The 26917-nt window shown below is 33.5% G+C and overlaps 1 protein-coding gene and 1 long non-coding RNA gene across 23 annotated transcripts in view; one reads left to right on the forward strand and one right to left on the reverse strand.

Moving 5' to 3' along the window:
- Window positions 1-26917, reverse strand: part of LOC114946612 (uncharacterized) — a 110244-nt gene that overhangs the window by 61709 nt on the left and 21618 nt on the right. The window contains exons 3-5 of the long non-coding RNA XR_003822658.2: window positions 2583-2730; window positions 2199-2480; window positions 2041-2090 (exon numbers count right to left, since the gene is read on the reverse strand). This is a non-coding gene — a long non-coding RNA (uncharacterized LOC114946612). The remainder of the gene's footprint in view (window positions 1-2040; window positions 2091-2198; window positions 2481-2582; window positions 2731-26917) is intronic.
- LOC114946604 (uncharacterized) overlaps window positions 1-26917 on the forward strand; it is a 190512-nt gene that overhangs the window by 61420 nt on the left and 102175 nt on the right. For all 22 annotated transcript variants that reach the window (XM_085489841.1, XM_085489860.1, XM_085489854.1 and 19 more), the window contains exon 3: window positions 17041-17088. In XM_085489841.1, coding sequence (XP_085345967.1) covers window positions 17041-17088 — 48 coding nt within the window. The remainder of the gene's footprint in view (window positions 1-17040; window positions 17089-26917) is intronic.

Raw genomic sequence — 26917 nt, forward strand, 5'->3', positions numbered from 1 at the left:
GACGACCACAAACGCGATAATTATTATCCCGCGAGAGAGTGTTCCTTAATCATTTTTGCGCAGCTACTAGAGCTCATCGGGACGAACGCGATTTCTCAAAGAACGAATGGATTCGTCTTCATTCGCTTCAAGTGTTCCCTTTCGCATCTGTCATTTTACGATAGCAAACGCTGAGCTCTCAGCCCCTCGCTTTTTAAATTATTCGAGAGTCGAGAGAGAAAAAGAAAAATGTACTTACCGAGAACGAGGAAAGCAGCCTTCTGGAATACTTTGTGCCAAAATATTTTAAGCATCATATATTATTTAAAATTCGCAATAGCGCGTATATTGTCGGTAAATTAGAATATAATTTGTAGAAACCACAAATCATTTTTTTAAATATTTATAATTCAATTATAAAAAAAATGAATTTATATAAAAATATTGATAACGCGTTTAAAGCGTAGTGACAGACGGTACAGAAAATCGGAGTATTTAACCGGTTTCGAATTGTTTTAGAATTACTGTTTCCCCTATCATTGTCATCGCTGCTGGCGGAAATCTGTGCAGGCTTTACAATATGATGATAATTAATGGCGATGTCGATGCGCGCTCTACTCTCCCGCGTATGTATTTATACGGGTGCACATAAACCACGCGTGAATAATTTTCCAGCTTGTTATGAGGAAATCTCGCGCACGGAAAACTCGTGTCACACTCCCGTTGTTTGTTCCCGCTTGTCACTTACGCGATGCATCTATATTCCCTCGCGTGTGTCGCACCTCGCGTACGTGAATTACGTGATCTCATTGCAGCTACCACAAAACGAACACTCACTCGAACATTACAACGTAATTGCATCTCGCGTACGACATCACTATTCTAACAGAAATTAAAGCCTATTTTCCGAATTTGTCGGAAATAATTATCATTTTGAAACCGAATTTTATAGCATGAGAAATCAATTATTTTATTATTATTATTATTATTATTTTAAATAAACTATTTCATTTTCAAATTTATTAAATTGATACGTAACTTAAATAAGAGCGGCAAATTTTAATATACACTATATTAGGATAATTTATTTATTTATATATATATATATATATATATATATAGAGAGAGAGAGAGAGAGAGAGATTCAAAGACATTAAAATTATAAAAATGCATTTATCCTAAAAATTATGTTTCAAATTTTAAATCGACTAGGATAGCAATGAATGTGATTTTTAGGCAATTCGTGAGATAAAAATAAAAGATGTAAGCGGGTGATCGTATAGATTGATTATAGCTTAAGACCATTTCTCGTTCGAAGGGCAAGATCGACGAATACTCTATTGAACGACACGGAAATTCCGAGCTGACCAATACACTCCATTCCGGAGGAAACTTGGAAGGCACTTTCTGAAGAGCTCGAAACGCCTCGTGATGCTTTCGGAAGGAAGCGTTTCGAACACTTTGAAATTTCACAGTGGATTTAGAGATGTCGATATCGGCAGTTGCGAGCTAAATTGTGTGTTAACCAGCTTCTCACACGCATATAGTAACGTGTTATCGCGTTACCAGCTTTTCGAAACTACCAAAGTTTAACAATCACATTGTGTCACTTCGTACAAATGACATCGCCCTCTCTCTCTCTCTCTCTCTCTTCTATAAAAAATTTTATTTTCAAGTATTATCGAAAAATGAAATTTATTATCAATTATCGCGATAATACCGTATAATTGACAACTATGAAAAATTAAAAATTAATCAAAAATATTTCTAGCATGATTTTGTATGTATCAAACGTAGAATTGTAAAAATAGTTTTATTTTCGGTTCGTTGCAACTATCGTTTTAGCAAATCCCTAAAACAGTTTTCTGGCAAAGGAACACTTTGTGTGAACTGTGCGACTGCGTCAATAGACTTGTCTCAACATCGTGAAATAACACGAAGCGAGTAACGTTTCCGTATATGTAAAGTTGGCGGCTTATTTCGTGGAAACGAATAAAACGCTTTACGCATCCTCATTACCGCTACAGAAATGCTATATAAAATAAATAATTTCTCACTCACCGATACGCGTGCAAGAGCGGAGTTGTAGTACACAGCACATACCTATTGATCTGAAAACAAAAATTATGCATATAAATGTATGTATATTTATATATTTTTTTCAGTATCAAATTAACTAATTAAATATGTTATAAATTATATCATATTTATATGCATACCTCATAGTTGCCCCGCTGTCGCCCGATGCCTCTCTGGATCTCCTTCGCCTCTCTTGGCCGATCATCATTGCTCCTTTGTAGCACTCACGACACTCGCGAAAAATACTACACGAATAATTACGATTGCCCGACACTTTACACGGCACTCCCGACGCGTTAATTAATTGTGCGCATATTTTACGTACATTGTACAATAAAAAAAAAACTATAATTACACGAAGCAACAATTTCGGCACTCGACAATCTCGCAGTCAAACACGAATGCAGCTTATCAGTGTTTATCTGTAATAACAAATAAAATACATTTATATAGAGATACTTAAACAAATATAACAAAAATTATATGTTTCTTAAAAAAATGTGTTATATATTTATTTTGCATACCTCGCAGTTGATCTGCTGTCTCTCTTGGTCCTTGTGGCAATACTCGTGAAACCGTGGAAAAACGATGCAAAAATCGCACAAAGCAACGTCCTTTCGGCACTCGAGAATTCCGCAGTCAAACTTGCGCGCAGCTTATCAGCAATGCAACCTGTAACAAATAAAATACATATATATATATATTAGAGCAATTTTTTATTTCGCATTATAACATAATTGATAGAAATATGTAAGCTAGAATTAACGCGATAGGTGTGCGCAACACATTCGCGCGCAAATTCAGCTTAGGTTAGATTGGGTTGGGTTGACCGCTAACACAGATTTTGCATCGAATTTCTCGCAAAATATGCGCTTCAAACATTTACGACTATATGTGAACGTTGAAATGATGATATACGATTGATAAATATTATAATGACAAAAATGAGAAATAATTATGCTTACTAATTAATCACAGCGGGAACGCAGCTCGAACTGCCTGGCTAATGACTGAAGCTATTCACTATTCTATCAACAGCGGCAACTTCACTCTAACAGAGCGCGCGATATTTGATTAAATCATACTATATGATTTAATATTATAATAACTAATTAAAACTCGAAGGACATTTATTCAAAAAGATATTGCTTTAGAAAAAAAATAAATATAATTCTTGAAAATTGACGTCTCATTTTAAATATCTATAAATATCCGGTTAATTTTTTTTTTGCTTTTAGAAGACAGAATTCTTTTTAAAACTCATGTAGAACTATAAATTTTTCAAACATTTGTCTTGAGCTCATTTGTCCTGCTGCATTATGTGGATTGTTTGAGAATTGAAAAAATATTTAAACTATTTACATAATATTATCGACGCAAATAATCTTGTTAGAAGCAACGAATCATTATTTTTAAGAATAAAATTATTATTCTCTTTGCGTTTTCTCAAACTGCGTAGCTTAAACGTATTACAAAAGTCATTGACCCGTGAGAATGCTGACATAGTTGGCTTTTTTTCTGTGAGTGCTCTTAGTTAAACGCCACTTAAGAAATAATTCAACTACGCTTCATCGCGCGACTGTGCAACTTGACAATGAAAAGGGTTCTTCTCTTTCTATACAATGCATTTTATGTGTTATATTATTGATTTTTCCTCTTTTTCACAATTTGTAGAACTTGTCGCTTTTACAGTATTTTATTTTGCAATTTGCCTTTAAATAATGCAAAAAAGAAACAATTGTTTTGCACTTGCTTATTGAGGAAGGTCAATTTATTATTGAAACAAAACTTAGAAATAGAAGGGAACTTTTCAGTGATTTTATAAAAATGTTGAGTAAAAATCAGGTTGTTGTAAAGCAACAGTTTACTTTTAATAAATTGGATAAAAACTTGGAATATACTTTGTTAAAATATGATACTAATTCGAATCTCTATTTTTCTTAAAACATATAAAAACGTAATTAAGATATTCGTTTTTAGAATATTAACTGTTTCAACATAATATTAACTGTTTCGACAAAAATTTTGTACTGGAAAAAATTGACGAATTAAAATTTTTCGACTAGTAATAATCGTAAATTTTCCGTAGTCGACATAAAATTGAAAGTCTGCCGTGTTTCCTGATATTGTCTCATATAAGCCGTGATGTATTGATTTACTGCCTCTTTCAATTTATTCTATCAGTCTTACGTTTTTCACTTTATCTTTCTTTGGCGATATTATGTTTTCGTTTTGACGCTTATCATATTTTTCTAAAGATAGACACGTTAAGAAAGTTTGTGTAAATAAAAAAAAGTTGAAATTCCACTTACGTAAATAACGAAGAAAAAAATATGTTGTAGACTTATTAATATTATCGCGTAAAAAAAGAAATCCAATGTTAATACTTGGAATATCTTTTTAACAACGCTTCGTTGCATAATTTTTATCAATCGACATAAAGTGACCTTTTCTCGAAACGCTATGTTCTTTTGACTCTTTTATCCAACCATCTTCCAATTTATTTTCTTTGTACTCCTCATTATCTTTTTATATCCTTCCATCTACCGGAGGGGATTTCACTTGCTTAAAGACGCAGGAAGCAAAAATGGAAGCATTAATAACCGCAAAGTTGTATTAAATCCATTGTTAAGAAACATTCACCGATAAGTTTCGTAACAAAATATAAAACAATACCTTAATAATATTTTTGTTATTATAAACTTTAACGAATTTTTTACCCTTAGTATTATAGTTTACAGCCTATTTTACGTTTTTAGATTTTTAGAAAAATTAAATGTAGGTACATATGCTTTCAAATTGTGCATTGCTATACAAATTAATGAAGATTTGATAAAATTAATATTAAAAAAAAATAATAAATTTTTCAAGCGTGCCTTTTCGCGGAAATGTATAAATGCAATGAATTGTTTGCGCGTCCTAACAATAATCGTTGATAACAATCATGATTAAATGGCTGAGGGATATTAGCTGGGAACGCAGCGTGGGCGAGCATGTTCTCTTAACCCAATTTCAAGACGAATTTCGTCTCTCGTTCAAGCAAATTCTGCATGGCGTGCGGGTGCCCAGATTCCAGCAACCGAATTACGTTCAATTTGAGGTGGCATAACTGCGCACGTTCTCTTGACCTAGCATCCGCGTACACATACACGGGATGCTTCAAAAATTATAAATTCAAAGAATTTAATAAAAGCTCACAACAGCGTGAATCAATGCTTTTTATTACTAATTCTTTTTCCCGCCTCGAAAATAGCGAGATTCCGACTAGAGAAATATTTTAAAGCACCATATATGCAAATTTTATATATATATATATATATACACATATTATATTTATAACAAAATTCCTATATTTAAAAAATTCCCATATTTTTATAATAGAACGATGCAAACATCCATTAAGCGCCATATGTTTCTGACAGCAGCTTATGAAGACAATAAAAACCTACTAACTTTTCACTGATATTTAGATGATGTGAAGTAAAAGGATAATAACGAAATACTGCAATATTTAATAAAATACGGATTACGCAAAGAGAATCCCGATTCGATCAACTGATTCGCATTACTGTATTTCCCTTTTCGCGCTTTTCTTGTTTTTTATATTCTCAATTTCTTCTCTCACATCTCTCCTCATTTCACGATTCTTTCATCTCGTGTGATTAATTAAAATTTCATGGTTTTATATCATCTGGTATCGACTTCCGCTCTGTCTTCTTGCTCACGACATTCTCGGTAAAATGAAATATCTGGGATGCAATCAGTTTTTACGTGTGAATAAACAATTATAAAAATGCAATTGAAACATAGATTAATATACGCGGTTATGTAATTATGTGATATTTCAATTACTGTGCATATGAAAGAAAGAATGGAGCTATTCGAATCTCACATTTATTCGCACACATTAAATTTAAATAAAAGTATTATAAAAAAATTTATCTTTTTCATTTTATCTTTTTTCGAAAAACTATACAAATTTGTGATAAGTTCAGATAACACTATGTACAATATATTAGCTATTATGAACTTTTGTTAGCTCAAATTATTTTCGAAATTTCGAGACGTTTATATGCGCGCAAGTATAGAAAAATATTTGATTATAGATCAATAATGATGATAAATGATGTTGACAAAATGTATCATTTACCACTACATTGACGAATTTTTCAACAAATTGCAATATGACCTCATGCGAACATGCAAAAGAAACAGCCTCTTCTTTTTAAAACATTTATTTTTATTAGAATCTTTTCTCCCCGAAACATACCATACAAGTCTCATTCTCCCTCTTTGTGAGTTGAATAATTTAATATTCGACATCCGTACGAAAAGCGAATACCAACGCGGCAATCATGCATAACCAATTCGACGATATTAGGCTCTCGAATGCACGTTCGTGTGTGCCGTTAGTTTATGAAATACGTACCCGTTTGTGGGATCCCATAAAATCAGATATTGCGGTGAGAGCCTGCGTCGCGATACAGGACACACCGTCAAAAATGGAAGGAAGGAGCGAACGGCTTCGATATCGATCGACGTCGAGACGGGGAATCCGCATATCTTTTACGAGCGACGGCAAATCCGCGAATAATACCTGGACGACGTCTGCTCGTAAAAGGCGATCGCCACTGAAATGCGATGAGAGAAGCACGACGAGCTATTTACCGTGCCCGTTCGACCGTAAAGTCATCGATAGATCGACGCGCCCGTTTAACCGTAATTAAAAATACTCCACAAGCGATGGTCATTTCAAGATTTTATTTTTAAATCCGACCGCGCGCGCACATTCCGCGAGACCTAACAGACGAGGCTGGAAATACCCAGGAAGTCGCTACTTCGAACCGGAGATGCGTTGACGTTTCATCGATCGAGGCCCATTTTCTCCATTTATTTCATTTATTTCGCAAGCACGCGGCGAGAAACTGAAAAATTCATTAGTAAACATTTGTGCAAAGATATACATTTCGATCGCAGAAAAAACAGTATCCTTGAAAGAATGCAAATATGTCTTGATTCAAGTATATTTTATCTTTATAATAGCGCCAAATATATAAATAATTTTGGATAAAGGATAATTTATCCTTAAAACAACGTGCAAAATATTCTTGGTTGAAGCTAAAATTTACTTATAAATATTGCAAGGACAAGTGACCATCGGATATAAGTGGTACTTTCAAGTATATATAATAATTCTTAGTTCAAATGTGACTAAGTTTGTTTTTACCATATGCGATTTTTAAAACAAGAATATATCTTAAAGATAAAATATACTTTACACAAACTTATTTATTATTAAGGCAAATAAAAATTTGTGATTACAAAGAGCATTTTATGCTTAAATTAATCAAATAGCGTTCAAGAATAAAAATATACTTGAATCAAGGATTCTTTTTTTCTGTGATATTAAATATGAATAATTCAGAAAACAACTGATGATCGTATTGCAATTTTGAGAAGAATGCGTAAATCGACGAGATAATATGCTGAAGAGATTTACAGTGACACACGGGAATGAAAAAAAATTGTGGCAGAAAGCTGCGAGATGGATTTGAAGAAACGACGTGTTTTATATACCGTCGACGTCGCAGTCGCGACACGATTTCTTTGAGCTGTAAATGCGATTGCCAACGGCAAAATGTATCAAAGTGCCCCGCGAGCTTTAGGTAGCCATAACAAAATGATACAGCAAACGTGCGAAATAGATTGTGATTTTGTGTGTAATGGCATGTTGAAAGAATGATGCAGATTTTCACGCTTTATAATCTGTAGCATTTCGATATAAAACAGTCTGGCGCCGATTCCCAACTCTCGAGGCATATCCTCTTTGCATATTCAATATTCAGCCTTTTACCATAAAATCACGTCAACTTTATGTATCTTTTTTTCCTTTTTTCAAGGAAATAACTAGCGTACACTTTGCGCGGGATTTCCATCATCCTCCTCGAGAGCATTGCATTAAAAAACTATTTCTATGATTAAACGTTAGCACAAATATCTTTCGCCGCTGAATCTCTTTTCGCTCCTTTTCGGAGAAATGCAAAATGTAACTCTCTCTCTCGAAAAATGCGAAAGACACCGAGTTCCACTTCTTATCTCGCGAGAGATGCGCGGAATATGTAAATGCTATAAATTATTCAACCACGCTCCAATATTCAAATGTTCTCCCCCACCTGTACGCGTATTCGTAATGACCCGGGCCGATAACGAGCGTCGAATTAATCAAATTACAGCCGCGTCATTTTCCCGCGTCTCGCAAAGCATCTTTCCGCTCGCGCGAGCTCGTCATAATTAACCCTGCCGCGATTCCGATTCCACCAGTCGCTTTTCATCGATTTCGTCGCATGAAAAACACGTAAAAAAAAAAAAAAAAAATGAAAAAAAAAGATTGAGAACGTGTCGTGTACCAAGATCGATCTCTCGAAACGGAAAATATAAGCGCGTATATTCGATATCATACGAGAAGGGAGGGAGTGCGTGCACGCGCATGCACCCATCTATCGGTCACCCGTAACGCGCACCGGGTGTACACTTTTGCCCCAGTAACCGTCACCCTTCCGTCGATCCAGTTATCCGCCCTCGCCCGCGGCACGCATAAGCCGCGTATCATTTTTCCGCGAATGCGAAACGAGGAACACGCGCGAACGCCTCGCTCGCGACAGGCCGCGTGCTGCTCCGCTGCTGCTTTCACGGAAACACGATGTGTTTTCCAACGGGATTTTTTTCCACTTCTTCTCTCGCGTTTCTCTTTCTCGTGGTATAATAAAAATCCGCGAAACAGAGTTCTCTCCTTTACCGTGAAAAACTATGTGAATATTTTACAAAATTCTGTTTAGCTCTATATTTGTGGTGTTTCGTTTTTATCAGTGCGTATCTATATTTTTTTTCTCTGCCTTTTCTCTATTCTAGACAGTTTAGAAGTGCCAAGTTGGATCAACATATTGGAGAGGATACTTTTATTTAGAGAAAACAAATTTATTTCGTTTCTACGGTTATAAATATTTTTGATGAACTTGAGAAGAGAAAGTGAGGATGCTTTTTTCTTAGCTTCGAGAAGATATCGTGTTTTATATAAAACACGTCTTTATCCATATCTCAACTCGGTCTACAATTTCATCCTGATGAGATACATAAAGATACTTCCTCGAAACTCGAGACACGAACAACGGTGTAATTTTCCACGACATGAACATTCGTGTGTTAATCGATGTCAACTATAAAGATGTTTTGCACGCTGAAACTCTGTTCGAAAGTTAACTGTAAATAAGAGTGAAATTAATTTGCGTGATAATAAATTTTCCAAAATATTCATCCCGCGCTTGATTAACTTAAGACTTAAAGAATAGTGCGTGACAGACTGATATTTTAAAATGATAAAATCTGCGACACGCAAAGCATGGCGGAGATAATTCCGTTTGCAACTGGCAGGAGAATTAAATTCTTTCTATCTCGACAAACAGCACAGATGCTTTTAATATCTGACCTTTACTTCGCTTTGAGCTTGTTTTAAAACTTGCAGAAAAGCAAAACTATGTGAGAGAAAGTTTCTTCTCTTAAATCGCGCCAAGAATATTATTAACAATATATTGTTTTTCGTTAGTTTGTGTTATTTTAAATATGACTTGTTATTATTTGTTAGTAAATGACAATTGATAGATATTTTTAATTTATTCTCCTTTGCCTGTGAATATTGTCAACATCTATCGCTATTTCTCCTATTCTGTCTGACTTTTAACGATCATAACTACTGAAAAGTTCCATATACTTGTTATTTATTACCAATTATTATTTTCCATGTTGCGTATGATGCTTGGTTATTCATGATATAAATTAAAATAATATTAAACGCTTTTTCTATAAATAAATAAATTTTGATAAAAAAATTATCGAAATCTCATATCCATTTTATAACGTTCGAAATAATAAACAGCAATGCTATCATATCTAATAATAATAACATTTTTAATGAAACGTAAAAAAAACTTTCGTATTCGGGTTACTTTGCAAACTTATTAAATTTCAAAGACGCTAATAAAATATTTTTGTTTTTCGGACGTCTTGCAAAAATATTGATAACTGCAACACTGTGCGCGATATAATAAAAGCGATAAAACGATCGCAAATCGTTAGTTTTGCAAATAATAGCGCCAGGTATCGATATGGTCATCGGTGGCGAGCGTGACAATGGTCGCCACTTGAATGTTTCAAATCGCCGGCCATCGTTCACAATACTGTCGATATCCGATATTTCTATCGGCTTTAATTCTTCACGACAGAACAATCCAAAATTAATCAAAACCGTCGATTAATCAGATTTGAATGATAGAAAAAGCAATGGCTTTTAGACACTCTCGACATTATTTGTAGAAATAAATAATGTGTAAGAACTTTGTTTCGTATTACAACGTTCGCATTTCTTCGCGATACTTTAATCGCCCTAATTTCCCAGCTAATCAAATCGTGTTTCCATTCGGGATTCGCGTGCTTCGCGACTTGACAATCCGCGCGAAATGAATTCTCTCCTCGCCTCTAAATCAACAGCACTTTCAGTCCTTATTTCCGCACTTGCAGAGTTCTCCCTCCATGCTCTCGTGCAAGTCTACCCAACATCGTTCATCTCGTTAACGACGAGTGCTCACATCCATTAGAGGCGCGTGTGGTAGGTTATATGTTTCACTTTCGCCGGGTTAAGCGATGGGCCAAATATTACGAACTCATATTTGCGAGCCGATATCAACGGCGCGGTTATTAATGGCCGTTATTGGCTTCGAAATTGTCAACGTTTATTTATTAATTTAAAATATTATCTAGTTTATTTTATGTAAATACGATAATTAACGAAAGTTTCTCTCGTTCCTCCAAAACAAAACAAAAAAAATACAAGCTATTAATTTCGTGCTAGTCAGGTCTTTAAATCGCTCGTCAACGTCGCATATCATCGTGTAGGTGAAATTGTCAGCCTTGGAACAATAATTTGTTGAATCGATAAGAGAGAGAGAGAGACGAATGATCTGAAATAGAAAATTCCATTGCAGTCAACGCTCGTCGGTTTACGATGGGAATCGCCGAAAGAACCGGAAATCTCTGATGATTCCGTATTCGCGTCCGCGGTAGTCGACGTTTCTTGCGAACGATGACGATCACGCGCGAATAATGCCGACGACCGGAACCGCCACGATCGAAGACAAGTGCTAAGAACCGTCGTTCACGTCGATTTTAATCCCGGGGGAGACGATGTGCAGCAAGTGCAGTGAGTGCTGCCAAGGATCTAGGCACAGTGTGGACGCTAGCCCCACGCCAGGCTCCGATTCCGAGGCTTCAGGTAACGATAGCTGATTCTAAGGACGGGGATTCTCGCCGCGAATCGCCGATCTCGCCATTATTTTCCTTACGATTTCTGCTAATCGTATCCGTCATTCAATTCGCGTTCAACAAATATTTATATCGCAGGATGTATCAATTTTTCTTAAACACTCTCGATACGATTTTATTCTTCATTTTTATGCGATGTACGAGTAAGCTTTGATTATTTCAGACCGTAAATCGAAGTAAGATAAAAGCTGACTTGCAATTTATATTCATTCTCTTGCAATGCACCCATATGACTGCTATTTTTTTTATTTTGATCAATTGCCCTGCTATTGCTAGTGCCAATGAAACTTTGTTACTGCTTCTCGCTGCTTTTAATCATAGCTATAGATTGTTACGAAAAATTTTATATTTTAGGATCTTCGTACGATTGTACATGTAGTTAGTTTTTTCTTTATCGTACGATAACGAAATAATCGATTTAAATCTGAATGTTCCAAATAAAAAATTCAGAAAAGGCCAAGAATATATTGCTGTGCTTCAGATATAAATCGATTAAATAGAAAATTGTTGACGCAATTAGCAAAACGAAATAAATATTTTATAACTCTCTTATTATTAATACGTAAAAAATTATATTTTGTGACAAAAAAACGCAAAAGTGATCGTTTTTCTCGTAAAAGACGAGTATCTTACATAAAAATTTCATCCATCGCCAATAAAATAGAATGGGCCCATTTTTTATATGTATTCGCAATATTCTTTCGAAGAAAGTAGCTCGATTAAAGTCCAAGCTGGCGAAACAAGTTGTGTGAGTTTCGAATTAGGTTCACTTTGCTCTTTGAATTTTCTCTTTGCTTCTGTTCGATTCCCCTACTTCTTCTTGTTCTTCTTTCGTGATAATCTCACGGTTCGATCTTCGTGTTTTCCCTGCTGCTAAAATTTCTGTTTACTTTTCGTCGAATAGAGTTTATTTCGAGCGTCCTTTCGATGGTTCAATGACTACAGAAGTTCGAGTTAAAGTTTAGATGCATTTCTTTTGATATGTTTTGCTTTCGTGATCAAGCCGTAAAGCTGATGGAATATAAAAAGAGATTCCGATACACGTATACAGCGTAAATAATTTTCTCCTTATTTTATCGATATTAACCCACTAATTAAAAAATTAATTTCTCTATATAATTTTGCGTCTATTAAGCAGTTTTATCAAATCTGTCTTTCAAGACTTCCTTCGTCTTATTCGAATCGATCGTTTTTATCTCAATGATATAAATGTGCTTATGAAATACTTTGATTGCTACGGTCAAAGATAAAAGGCTCTTTCAGATAACTGCTTCGCTTTTCGCGGTAAACATTTATATAGGAAAAGTTAATGGAATAATTATATAAAAGAGGTACTTTTGTGTGTGATTTCGCAGTAACGATATTTTAACATAGTAATGTGAACTCTCGCAAAGTTAAATTAACAACAACAAAACGTAATAAGGAGGCGAAGGTGATGTCAGATGTCTTTCGTGACTTTAACTTTACTTTGTTCTATTTTATATCGCGATCTCTCCTCTTTTCCTCGCGCGAGAGCTCAAATATGTCCGCACATTTCTCTCCCTAACTTTGTTCTTCCGTTGACTTTATGTTTCAACTCTTAAACTTAATTACCTTCGAATTAAGACCAAATTACGTACACTCCGACAGAGAAAATCTATATAATTATTGCTAATGAGTCAATGTCATCGCTACATTATATAAATACCACCTATTTTTATATCTAAAAATATGTGATTTTTTTATTCTTCATAAAAATTGGATTATATATATTTTATAAATATTATATATTCTATATATATATAATGGAAAGGCGATTTTTTCGTTTATATACTATCCGCTATAAAAGATTTGTGTGTAAAACTTTTTTCATATACACATAAATTTCAATATCAGGGGATGACGTTAACTTGACGTAAAAGTGGCAACATATTCTCGCTCGATCCTGTACATCGTCATGCATTGCATGACATATCGTATATACGCGATTACAATAATGCAACTAAACTTTTTCTATATAGCATTCAAGGTATTGGCTGCGGATATTTTCGAGTATTATGACCGACATCGAGATTTAGATCCTCTCATAGACATATATATATATATATATATATATATATATATATATATATATATATATTTCTATCGATTTTCTCTTGGCGCATTTTATCTCAGTTCAATCCGTTTTCCCTCATTCGCTTTTCCTCCAGCGAATTTCCCGCTCTGTGTTACAGCACTGGCTATTTCTTGGCGTACACAAACTCTTCTTTGTACGAGGTGGATAGAAAGTATTCGTGGAGCTCTTCTGAAATATGAGTATTCCGAGACGTATGCCGTCGACTTTTTGCCACTCCCTCGCGGTTTCTTTGTCAGAGATTTTACACCGTACGAACTTGTGAATGACGTTTCTGTGTGCGACTCGAAAGAAGGAATCAACGACAGGTAGCCGACAAAATCAGCGTTTAAATTTATGTTCGATGCTCGTGTGTGAAAGGAAACGACATATTATATCCAAAGAATTTTTGGAAATATATAATTGTTGAATAATTTAAAAGACATTATTACGCAAATGAATTATTTAAAAAATAATTATTAAGTAAAAAAAGCTGTGTTGTCCCGTATACTTTCTAACCTGTAAGTTTATTTTATTCGCTTGATCTTAATAGATCTTAATAAACAAAGTTCGCTTATAAATCATATATTCCATATCATGACCGAGTATCATGATAATCCGTCTGCATAGAGGACAGTAATCAGGATTATTTTCTCGTCAAGTTTAATCCCGGGTCTCTGGGATTTTATCTTTGGGCGCCAGATTTATTATTACAATCTCTAGACAATAGATGAACGATGACAAAACGAAATTCTCTTAGTTTTGTTAGCATCATCCTTTTGTGTCTTGCAAAACAATTTTAATATTTTTGAAAAATATATATCTCACGCAATAATAAATAATATAATTATATATATTACATATAAATATATAATAATATATTAAAATTTAATATATATTTATATGCGATATATACGCTATGCAATAATACAGAAAATAATCTAATTTATTTAACCGGTTAACTCAATTCTTCTATAAATATGACGCAAGCTCCGACATCCACTCGATCCTTCAATCGACGCGCAAACAACAAAACATGTACACACGTGCAGAATGCGTATACGAATATCCCGCCGTTTCTATCGAAAAATATTCTGCGGTACAATCGCAGCACCGATCGCTTTTTCGACGAAAGGGACATGTTTCGCCAATTACGCGACAGCGATCATCTGCAACGCAGGGATCCGCGAAATACCCATTGTCGACGAAAACGATCGATTGATGACGTAGTGTAGACACGGAGCACTATAATTTCTGTTTCCCGCCGTATAACGAGCGTTCTTTTCCGAGAGAGAATCGGAATATAAATTCCGTTTATTGTGCCAAACATGTCGTGAAAAAGTCCCGGATTCTCGACGGGCTCGTAAACAGGGTCATGCGCTTCAAAAGGAAAAAGTGCGCGAGAGGCTTCTTGTATATCCGTATCAAAGAGATGCTCACCACTTTTTCGCTTTTCTTAATATCGGCGGGCTTTGATGTCATATTTTTATACTTGAATTTAGAGAAGCTTTCAGTGCATCAAAATTGCGTTTAAAACTTTCCAACTACTTATTATTCGCAACCCACAAGACAGCATCAAATCCAAAATCGGCGCATAAGATATCTTTAAGGTGTCTTTTGAATATATCATATCATATAAGATTTCTGTCTTTAAGATTTCTCAATGATATCTTACGCGCCAATTTTGAACTCGGTGCTGTCTGGGAAACCATTATTATGTCGATATTTTGTTTAGACAAGAAAGTCCTGGCTAAAAGTATATGATTAATATATTTCCTCCCTTGGAGAAAATATATTAATAACATGACGCGTTAAAGACAAACGATGTTGTTAATGAGTAAGGTCCTAAGCGAGCATCTTCCGAAGAAAGTGGATCATAGTGAATATATGTATCTAAATTCATATCTCCCACATGGCCGAGAATGCGGAAGTAGAGTAGCTACATAGAAGATCCTTATAAATTCACGCAGCCAAGTACATATGTACCATCAACTTGGACAGATGCAACATAACGCAATAAACACCCACACGTGCGCACGTGTCTACATAACTGTGTATATACAACTGACATAAAATATGCGTGACTCGCGTATGCAAGTTATACATATACATAAATGTAAACGCGCACATGTAATGTCCATCATGATCAACTACACGCGTTGACATTTCAATTATTAATTATTGCAATAAGAAATATATGACGAAATATTTAATGTTAAAAATTCCTCCTTCGACTTTTGGTAACATTTCACGTTTAATGTAACGTAAAAATGTATAAAGATAGATACAATAGCTTGCTTAAGCCTGGGACATCCTATGGATGCAGATACGTGACGCATAGAATATACGCATAGTCAATACGCGGCGGTTTGTTGTGCGTGAGCGAGAGAACATGCGTTTTGCATAAATATATACAGGCGCGTAGACACGCATGTTTCTATGCACGCGCGGATGCATACGATGCGTCTATGTACATCTCGGTTCGATTTCGCGCTTTAGTTTGCAGTTTGTCATATGTCAACGTGCGCTTTTGCATAAATGTACGAAGCGTGCAAATATATGAGACGGGATGAAAAAAAGGTCTCGAGCATCGTGAGAACGCTCGGTTGATTTTCGCGCGATTATGCATGCGTGGCCACAGCTTTGTGTACGGAAGGTGCACAAGCGCATTCATATATTCAAACGAAATATATACCAAAAATATGTGTATATTTTTATTTATAAAACACTTACTTGTTCAATTTGTAAGCTGTGTTCGAAATCCTGGAGAAGGGATAATTCTTCTTGCAAAAGTAAATCAAAATGTAGAATAAAGTCTTTCAAGTTTGAATGACTTAATGATATTTAAATAGTAAAATTTAAATTGGTGAAAAATATATATCTCTTATAATCTCCGTTTAAATTTTTTATAGCGACGTATCGCGTACAAGTTTACGTCAAGCTGAAATTAATCGAAATAATTGAGAAATATATAGATTGCAGGCTTTACGAAATATTCTTTCACATTTTTTTCTGAAACTTGGCTTGGCAAATATCATATTCCGGGTTGGCGGGTTTCAACTAGTCCTCTGCAATATCCGTAACTTTCTGAAATTCGAACTTCAGTCCATCCGGAACTTTCTGATACTTGCTACCAAAGTTATCAGAAACTCCTAAACAAGGACGTTACCACATTGTAATAATTGTAAATTTGCTGGAAATCAATATTCTGTCTTTTTAGAACAAAAACGATTCATTCCTATTGGCAATTCAATCGTATACATGTAATTTATTACGTAGGAAGTGTGTATGAAAGATAGTATTTATTGTTCTGTAAGACAATTCAAAATTGTGATTAATCAAATTCTATTTAGATAATTATAGAATATAATTCATAATTTTTTGATATAATATAATTCGCGAAGAAATTATGTCTAGTTAAATAACTATTTATTTTCTTATCATCAATTTTGAATTGTCTTAAATTGCTTTCTCGTTAATAGTTTGCGCTAATTACTATTTTCTTTGTTTGTTTATAGAAGAAGAGTGGAATCCAGATGGCAAGGGTCGACAATCCAATGATACCGGTGAGTTTCAATATCTTATATAAAATTTTATTCGCAAATGCAACCCGGAATTTTTCCTTTCTTTTTTTCTGTTACCTATTTTCATTAATTTAATTTATTTCGAAATGGATCAGGCCGCGATAGTCGAGACATATTTATCATTTTTTGCGGTGCAATCGGAAAGAATTCATATTTTATCTGTTATATTTTAAATACTTCGATATTCCAAACTTGGTCAGCTTTCTCTCTTTCTTCGATTTTTCGATTAATTCAAAGTAATTTCCAATGTAATTTATATATTTTTAATTTTTTTCAAACATAAACAAACGTGTAAACAAATTATATATATTCCTTAAATAATTTGTATTGTTGAACAATGAAGTTTGTATTATATCATTGGTTGTCAATGAATTTTATTTTCATTTTTCAAACTGATAATTATGAGAAAAAACACGAGATTTAAAATATGTCCCATCAGATATAAAAAATTCGACTGGTCAAACTAAATAAGTGAGAAATATGATAATAAGATCATTCAATCGGCGTAAAAATTACCATCGACTTTTCTCGCAGCAAACTAGCTAAATTTGTAGCACAGCCACACAAATAGCCATCAATTTGACTTCCTAGTCATTATTGTCTCGCGAGATCGACTATTCTATGAAAGGATTATCCAGATTGCATTGCTGCAATCGCCTTTGGTTCCCTATCCTTTCTCTCGCTCTCATCTCCTTCTTGGCCTTTAAGTAGACGCATTACCAGCTTAACTTAACCCTCGGAATTAGCGAGGTCTCAGTCAGGTTTCCCGAGTTCAAGTTTCACCCTCTCCCTCCGTTTATTCTCTCAAGTAACTGCGCCTTCTTCTCTCTCCATTTGTAGTCCGTGAAATTGATATGCCAAGCCTCTCATCTTTATCTACGAGCCCACCCTGTTACAACTACAGCAGATTCACGGCACGAAGTGATCGCCTTACAAGGAAATGCTCCAAGTTATGCCAAGTATTTTTAACTTGGAGATGAAACAGATCCACCGGCGTATACACCACAATAAAGAATTTTTTTTTCACATTTTTTCGCTGAATGTGGAAATTTTTACTATATGTACATATGCATAATTCTGTCATGCATATGTATATTTTATAATCCATTCTATTTTGGTGTCAATATACAAAACTACATAAAATTGCAACAGAGATGATAAAAAAAGAGTCGAGAAATAGACCTACAATTATTCTTCAATTAAATATTTTCATTAAAAAAAGAATTTGTTTGAAAATAATTTTGCATATATGCATATGCACCGATTATACTAATTTCTCGCGATAATATAAATCAATCTTCGTTAAAATGTATTACATTATTTCATCTTTTTTGGTATTAGATAAATAAACCGCTATCAGGCTAACGGAATGTAAAATTAATTACGTAAAAAAATATGTTCTAAATATTGAAGGTAAAACTTTTGGAGTAATTTTCTTTTAAGAGCGATTCGCAATGTTATTTGCAGTAATATTTTTCCCGAACTTTGTACCTTCCGCCCTTGCAAACTCTTTTTACGACCCTCGAAAATTGTTCCGCAATGAACCAAGGGATAATCTCCCTTGGGAGAAAACTCCGCGGATAACCCATCGACGTGCGGTGTTAATCTTCGCCTCCATCGGAGCCGGCGTCGCCGAGATGGCGTGCAAAGTCCGACGTCGACGTCGACGTCGGCGTCGGCGTCGGCGTCGTCCCTGGATCGACGCGCCTCTGACGAACATTCCGTGCAACTTGACCGCCGGCCGATTCTTTTAAAAATGACACACCCTGCTGTCAGTTTCACCTCAACCAGACAGCCGTAGGATTATTTATATATTATGCGAAATTTGACATCGTAAAAGTATTTTTTTTTCCTTCGCGAAAAATGGGGAACATGCAGACTTTTGTGATAAAAAATCTCTGTTCGCTTTTTTGTCATGCATATAAATATCGTAAAGTATATTTATTGAAATAGGCGAATAATTTTTGATTTCATAATTGAGATCATTTTTACAAAAGGAGACAATGTAATGATGTCTGATCATAAACGTTCTATATTCCTTGCGTAGATGTAACAGAGCTATGTAGTTTTATCTCTTCTTTAATATACGCAGGATAGATGGAGATCTGTGCTAAATAATTTTTATGCTCAATGATATTTCCATTAATAAAAAACATATTTTATTATCTTCAATTAATATTGAAAAAAAAGAAAAAAAAAAACAAATGTCCATCCCGAAATATGAAATTTACAACTTATTATTGAGATACGATTGAAAAATTATGTGCATGGCTAATTCCAATTAAAACGGAACGCAACATTCGTTACCTTCTCGCTACAAAATCGATTCGACGATAATACGATAAACTCATTTTCCTCCCTGCAACACGATTGGATGAACATTCAAATTCTCACGGCAACGTCAAATTAATCCAATCGATACAGAGCATTTACTTTCTTTAACAATAGTTTATTCATTAAATTTTAGGCAACTGTCTGAGAAATGTTGAAAGAGCAATTGATATTTGTAAGTAGAACAATTTTAAAATTTGCATCCTTCTAAGAGAAATAAAGAATTTTCACAGAGAAGATACAGATCAATAAATCTTTTTAGAAAACTCAAGGAAATTATTTTCAGAATAATTCATTCACAACAAGTCTGCTGCCTTTTCATTGGAATAAATTAATACAAATTACAAATTATGCGAAAATAACATTGTTGACTGTGTGTGGCAAAAGGAGATCTGTCTCGGTAGATACACAATTAATCGTTAATTTCTAGCGCAAAGACGAAACGTTTATACATCCGGTGAACATTGAATTTTAGTTCTTTAAATAAAAAAAAATTATTTTTGAAAAACTGCAGTCTCAAACTCTAACAAATGTTCGCGAAATAACGCGTTTACGTATGGCTACTTTTTCCCCGATCTTTACTACTTAAAAAAAATGTATTCGAGAATAGAGATTTTTAAAATATTATTGATATCTTGTTCTTTACCTTCCTTTCTTTCTGTTTTCTTCGAAACATATAGTATATGAGAGCAATTACTGTAATTTAGCAGTCTCAAACCAACAAATGTTCGCGAAATAACGCGTCTACTTTTTCCCCGATCTTTACTACTTAAAAAAAATGTATTCGAGAATAGAGATTTTTAAAATATTATTGATATCTTTTTCTTTACCTTCCTTTCTTTCTGTCTTCTTCGAAACATATAGTATATGAGAGCAATTACTGTAATTTAGCAGTCTTAAACCAACAAATGTTCGCGAAATAACGCGTCTACTTTTTCCCCGATCTTTACTACTTAAAAAAAATGTATTCGGGAATAGAGATTTTTAAAATATTATTGATATCTTTTTCTTTATCTTCCTTTCTTTCTGTCTTCTTCGAAACATGTAGTATATGAAAGCAATTACTGTAATTTAGCAGTCTCAAACCAACAAATGTTCGCGAAATAACGCGTCTACTTTTTCCCCGATCTTTACTACTTAAAAAAAATGTATTCGAGAATAGAGATTTTTAAAATATTATTGATATCTTTTTCTTTACCTTCCTTTCTTTCTGTTTTCTTCGAAACATATAGTATATGAGAGCAATTACTGTAATTTAGCAGTCTTAAACCAACAAATGTTCGCGAAATAACGCGTCTACTTTTTCCCCGATCTTTACTACTTAAAAAAAATGTATTCGGGAATAGAGATTTTTAAAATATTATTGATATCTTTTTCTTTATCTTCCTTTCTTTCTGTCTTCTTCGAAACATGTAGTATATGAAAGCAATTATTATAATTTAGCAGTCTCAAACCAACAAATGTTCGCGAAATAACGCGTCTACTTTTTCCCCGATCTTTACTACTTAAAAAAAATGTATTCGGGAATAGAGATTTTTAAAATATTATTGATATCTTTTTCTTTACCTTCCTTTCTTTCTGTTTTCTTCGAAACATATAGTATATGAGAGCAATTACTGTAATTTAGCAGTCTCAAACCAACAAATGTTCGCGAAATAACGCGTCTACTTTTTCCCCGATCTTTACTACTTAAAAAAAATGTATTCGGGAATAGAGATTTTTAAAATATTATTGATATCTTTTTCTTTACCTTCCTTTCTTTCTGTCTTCTTCGAAACATGTAGTATATGAGAGCAATTACTGTAATTTAGCAGTCTCAAACCAACAAATGTTCGCGAAATAACGCGTCTACTTTTTCCCCGATCTTTACTACTTAAAAAAAATGTATTCGGGAATAGAGATTTTTAAAATATTATTGATATCTTTTTCTTTATCCTTCCTTTCTTTCTGTCTTCTTCGAAACATGTAGTATATGAGAGCAATTACTGTAATTTAGCAGTCTCAAACCAACAAATGTTCGCGAAATAACGCGTCTACTTTTTCCCCGATCTTTACTACTTAAAAAAAATGTATTCGGGAATAGAGATTTTTAAAATATTATTGATATCTTTTTCTTTACCTTCCTTTCTTTCTGTCTTCTTCGAAACATGTAGTATATGAGAGCAATTACTGTAATTTAGCAGTCTCAAACCAACAAATGTTCGCGAAATAACGCGTCTACTTTTTCCCCGATCTTTACTACTTAAAAAAAATGTATTCGGGAATAGAGATTTTTAAAATATTATTGATATCTTTTTCTTTACCTTCCTTTCTTTCTGTCTTCTTCGAAACATGTAGTATATGAGAGCAATTACTGTAATTTAGCAGTCTCAAACCAACAAATGTTCGCGAAATAACGCGTCTACTTTTTCCCCGATCTTTACTACTTAAAAAAAATGTATTCGGGAATAGAGATTTTTAAAATATTATTGATATCTTTTTCTTTACCTTCCTTTCTTTCTGTCTTCTTCGAAACATGTAGTATATGAGAGCAATTACTGTAATTTAGCAGTCTCAAACCAACAAATGTTCGCGAAATAACGCGTCTACTTTTTCCCCGATCTTTACTACTTAAAAAAAATGTATTCGGGAATAGAGATTTTTAAAATATTATTGATATCTTTTTCTTTATCTTCCTTTCTTTCTGTCTTCTTCGAAACATGTAGTATATGAGAGCAATTACTGTAATTTAGCAGTCTCAAACCAACAAATGTTCGCGAAATAACGCGTCTACTTTTTCCCCGATCTTTACTACTTAAAAAAAATGTATTCGGGAATAGAGATTTTTAAAATATTATTGATATCTTTTTCTTTATCTTCCTTTCTTTCTGTCTTCTTCGAAACATGTAGTATATGAAAGCAATTACTGTAATTTAGCAGTCTCAAACCAACAAATGTTCGCGAAATAACGCGTCTACTTTTTCCCCGATCTTTACTACTTAAAAAAAAATGTATTCGGGAATAGAGATTTTTAAAATATGATTGATATCTGTTTCTTTATCTTCCTTTCTTTCTTTCTTCTTAGAAACATGTAGTATATGAGAGCAATTACTGTAACTTAGCAGTCTCAAACCAACAAATGTTCGCGAAATAACGCGTCTACTTTTTCCCCGATCTTTACTACTTAAAAAAAATGTATTCGGGAATAGAGATTTTTAAAATATTATTGATATCTTTTTCTTTACCTTCCTTTCTTTCTGTTTTCTTCGAAACATATAGTATATGAGAGCAATTACTGTAATTTAGCAGTCTCAAACCAACAAATGTTCGCGAAATAACGCGTCTACTTTTTCCCCGATCTTTACTACTTAAAAAAAATGTATTCGGGAATAGAGATTTTTAAAATATTATTGATATCTTTTTCTTTATCTTCCTTTCTTTCTGTCTTCTTCGAAACATGTAGTATATGAAAGCAATTACTGTAATTTAGCAGTCTCAAACCAACAAATGTTCGCGAAATAACGCGTCTACTTTTTCCCCGATCTTTACTACTTAAAAAAAATGTATTCGAGAATAGAGATTTTTAAAATATTATTGATATCTTTTTCTTTACCTTCCTTTCTTTCTGTCTTCTTCGAAACATGTAGTATATGAGAGCAATTACTGTAATTTAGCAGTCTCAAACCAACAAATGTTCGCGAAATAACGCGTCTACTTTTTCCCCGATCTTTACTACTTAAAAAAAATGTATTCGGGAATAGAGATTTTTAAAATATTATTGATATCTTTTTCTTTATCTTCCTTTCTTTCTGTCTTCTTCGAAACATGTAGTATATGAGAGCAATTACTGTAATTTAGCAGTCTCAAACCAACAAATGTTCGCGAAATAACGCGTCTACTTTTTCCCCGATCTTTACTACTTAAAAAAAATGTATTCGGGAATAGAGATTTTTAAAATATTATTGATATCTTTTTCTTTATCTTCCTTTCTTTCTGTCTTCTTCGAAACATGTAGTATATGAGAGCAATTACTGTAATTTAGCAGTCTCAAACCAACAAATGTTCGCGAAATAACGCGTCTACTTTTTCCCCGATCTTTACTACTTAAAAAAAATGTATTCGGGAATAGAGATTTTTAAAATATTATTGATATCTTTTTCTTTACCTTCCTTTCTTTCTGTCTTCTTCGAAACATGTAGTATATGAGAGCAATTACTGTAATTTAGCAGTCTCAAACCAACAAATGTTCGCGAAATAACGCGTCTACTTTTTCCCCGATCTTTACTACTTAAAAAAAATGTATTCGGGAATAGAGATTTTTAAAATATTATTGATATCTTTTTCTTTATCTTCCTTTCTTTCTGTCTTCTTCGAAACATGTAGTATATGAAAGCAATTACTGTAATTTAGCAGTCTCAAACCAACAAATGTTCGCGAAATAACGCGTCTACTTTTTCCCCGATCTTTACTACTTAAAAAAAATGTATTCGAGAATAGAGATTTTTAAAATATTATTGATATCTTTTTCTTTACCTTCCTTTCTTTCTGTTTTCTTCGAAACATATAGTATATGAGAGCAATTACTGTAATTTAGCAGTCTCAAACCAACAAATGTTCGCGAAATAACGCGTCTACTTTTTCCCCGATCTTTACTACTTAAAAAAAAATGTATTCGGGAATAGAGATTTTTAAAATATTATTGATATCTTTTTCTTTATCTTCCTTTCTTTCTGTCTTCTTCGAAACATGTAGTATATGAGAGCAATTACTGTAATTTAGCAGTCTCAAACCAACAAATGTTCGCGAAATAACGCGTCTACTTTTTCCCCGATCTTTACTACTTAAAAAAAATGTATTCGGGAATAGAGATTTTTAAAATATTATTGATATCTTTTTCTTTACCTTCCTTTCTTTCTGTCTTCTTCGAAACATGTAGTATATGAGAGCAATTACTGTAATTTAGCAGTCTCAAACCAACAAATGTTCGCGAAATAACGCGTCTACTTTTTCCCCGATCTTTACTACTTAAAAAAAATGTATTCGGGAATAGAGATTTTTAAAATATTATTGATATCTTTTTCTTTACCTTCCTTTCTTTCTGTCTTCTTCGAAACATGTAGTATATGAGAGCAATTACTGTAATTTAGCAGTCTCAAACCAACAAATGTTCGCGAAATAACGCGTCTACTTTTTCCCCGATCTTTACTACTTAAAAAAAATGTATTCGGGAATAGAGATTTTTAAAATATTATTGATATCTTTTTCTTTATCTTCCTTTCTTTCTGTCTTCTTCGAAACATGTAGTATATGAGAGCAATTACTGTAATTTAGCAGTCTCAAACCAACAAATGTTCGCGAAATAACGCGTCTACTTTTTCCCCGATCTTTACTACTTAAAAAAAATGTATTCGAGAATAGAGATTTTTAAAATATTATTGATATCTTTTTCTTTACCTTCCTTTCTTTCTGTCTTCTTCGAAACATGTAGTATATGAGAGCAATTACTGTAATTTAGCAGTCTCAAACCAACAAATGTTCGCGAAATAACGCGTCTACTTTTTCCCCGATCTTTACTACTTAAAAAAAATGTATTCGGGAATAGAGATTTTTAAAATATTATTGATATCTTTTTCTTTATCTTCCTTTCTTTCTGTCTTCTTCGAAACATGTAGTATATGAGAGCAATTACTGTAATTTAGCAGTCTCAAACCAACAAATGTTCGCGAAATAACGCGTCTACTTTTTCCCCGATCTTTACTACTTAAAAAAATGTATTCGGGAATAGAGATTTTTAAAATATTATTGATATCTTTTTCTTTACCTTCCTTTCTTTCTGTCTTCTTCGAAACATGTAGTATATGAGAGCAATTACTGTAATTTAGCAGTCTCAAACCAACAAATGTTCGCGAAATAACGCGTCTACTTTTTCCCCGATCTTTACTACTTAAAAAAAATGTATTCGGGAATAGAGATTTTTAAAATATTATTGATATCTTTTTCTTTACCTTCCTTTCTTTCTGTCTTCTTCGAAACATGTAGTATATGAGAGCAATTACTGTAATTTAGCAGTCTCAAACCAACAAATGTTCGCGAAATAACGCGTCTACTTTTTCCCCGATCTTTACTACTTAAAAAAAATGTATTCGGGAATAGAGATTTTTAAAATATTATTGATATCTTTTTCTTTATCCTTCCTTTCTTTCTGTCTTCTTCGAAACATGTAGTATATGAGAGCAATTACTGTAATTTAGCAGTCTCAAACCAACAAATGTTCGCGAAATAACGCGTCTACTTTTTCCCCGATCTTTACTACTTAAAAAAAATGTATTCGGGAATAGAGATTTTTAAAATATTATTGATATCTTTTTCTTTATCTTCCTTTCTTTCTGTCTTCTTCGAAACATGTAGTATATGAAAGCAATTACTGTAATTTAGCAGTCTCAAACCAACAAATGTTCGCGAAATAACGCGTCTACTTTTTCCCCGATCTTTACTACTTAAAAAAAATGTATTCGAGAATAGAGATTTTTAAAATATTATTGATATCTTTTTCTTTACCTTCCTTTCTTTCTGTCTTCTTCGAAACATGTAGTATATGAGAGCAATTACTGTAATTTAGCAGTCTCAAACCAACAAATGTTCGCGAAATAACGCGTCTACTTTTTCCCCGATCTTTACTACTTAAAAAAAATGTATTCGGGAATAGAGATTTTTAAAATATTATTGATATCTTTTTCTTTATCTTCCTTTCTTTCTGTCTTCTTCGAAACATGTAGTATATGAGAGCAATTACTGTAATTTAGCAGTCTCAAACCAACAAATGTTCGCGAAATAACGCGTCTACTTTTTCCCCGATCTTTACTACTTAAAAAAAATGTATTCGGGAATAGAGATTTTTAAAATATTATTGATATCTTTTTCTTTATCTTCCTTTCTTTCTGTCTTCTTCGAAACATGTAGTATATGAGAGCAATTACTGTAATTTAGCAGTCTCAAACCAACAAATGTTCGCGAAATAACGCGTCTACTTTTTCCCCGATCTTTACTACTTAAAAAAAATGTATTCGGGAATAGAGATTTTTAAAATATTATTGATATCTTTTTCTTTACCTTCCTTTCTTTCTGTCTTCTTCGAAACATGTAGTATATGAGAGCAATTACTGTAATTTAGCAGTCTCAAACCAACAAATGTTCGCGAAATAACGCGTCTACTTTTTCCCCGATCTTTACTACTTAAAAAAAATGTATTCGGGAATAGAGATTTTTAAAATATTATTCATATCTTTTTTCTTTATTTTCCTTTCTTTCTGCCTTCTTCAAAACATGTAGTATATGAAAGCAATTACTGTAATTTAGCAGTCTCAAACCAACAAAAGTTCGCGAAATAACGCGTTTACGTATGTCTACTTCGTCCCCGATCTTTACTACTTAAAAAAAAATATATTCGGGAAGAAAGGTTGAACAACCCCTTGAGGGTTCAAGGGTTAAACCGTCGACCGTC

The sequence above is a fragment of the Nylanderia fulva genome, unplaced genomic scaffold (genome assembly GCF_048542155.1).
Source record: "Nylanderia fulva isolate GAGA-0341 unplaced genomic scaffold, ASM4854215v1 Scaffold9, whole genome shotgun sequence".
In the NCBI taxonomy this organism is placed as follows: Eukaryota; Metazoa; Arthropoda; class Insecta; order Hymenoptera; family Formicidae; genus Nylanderia; species Nylanderia fulva.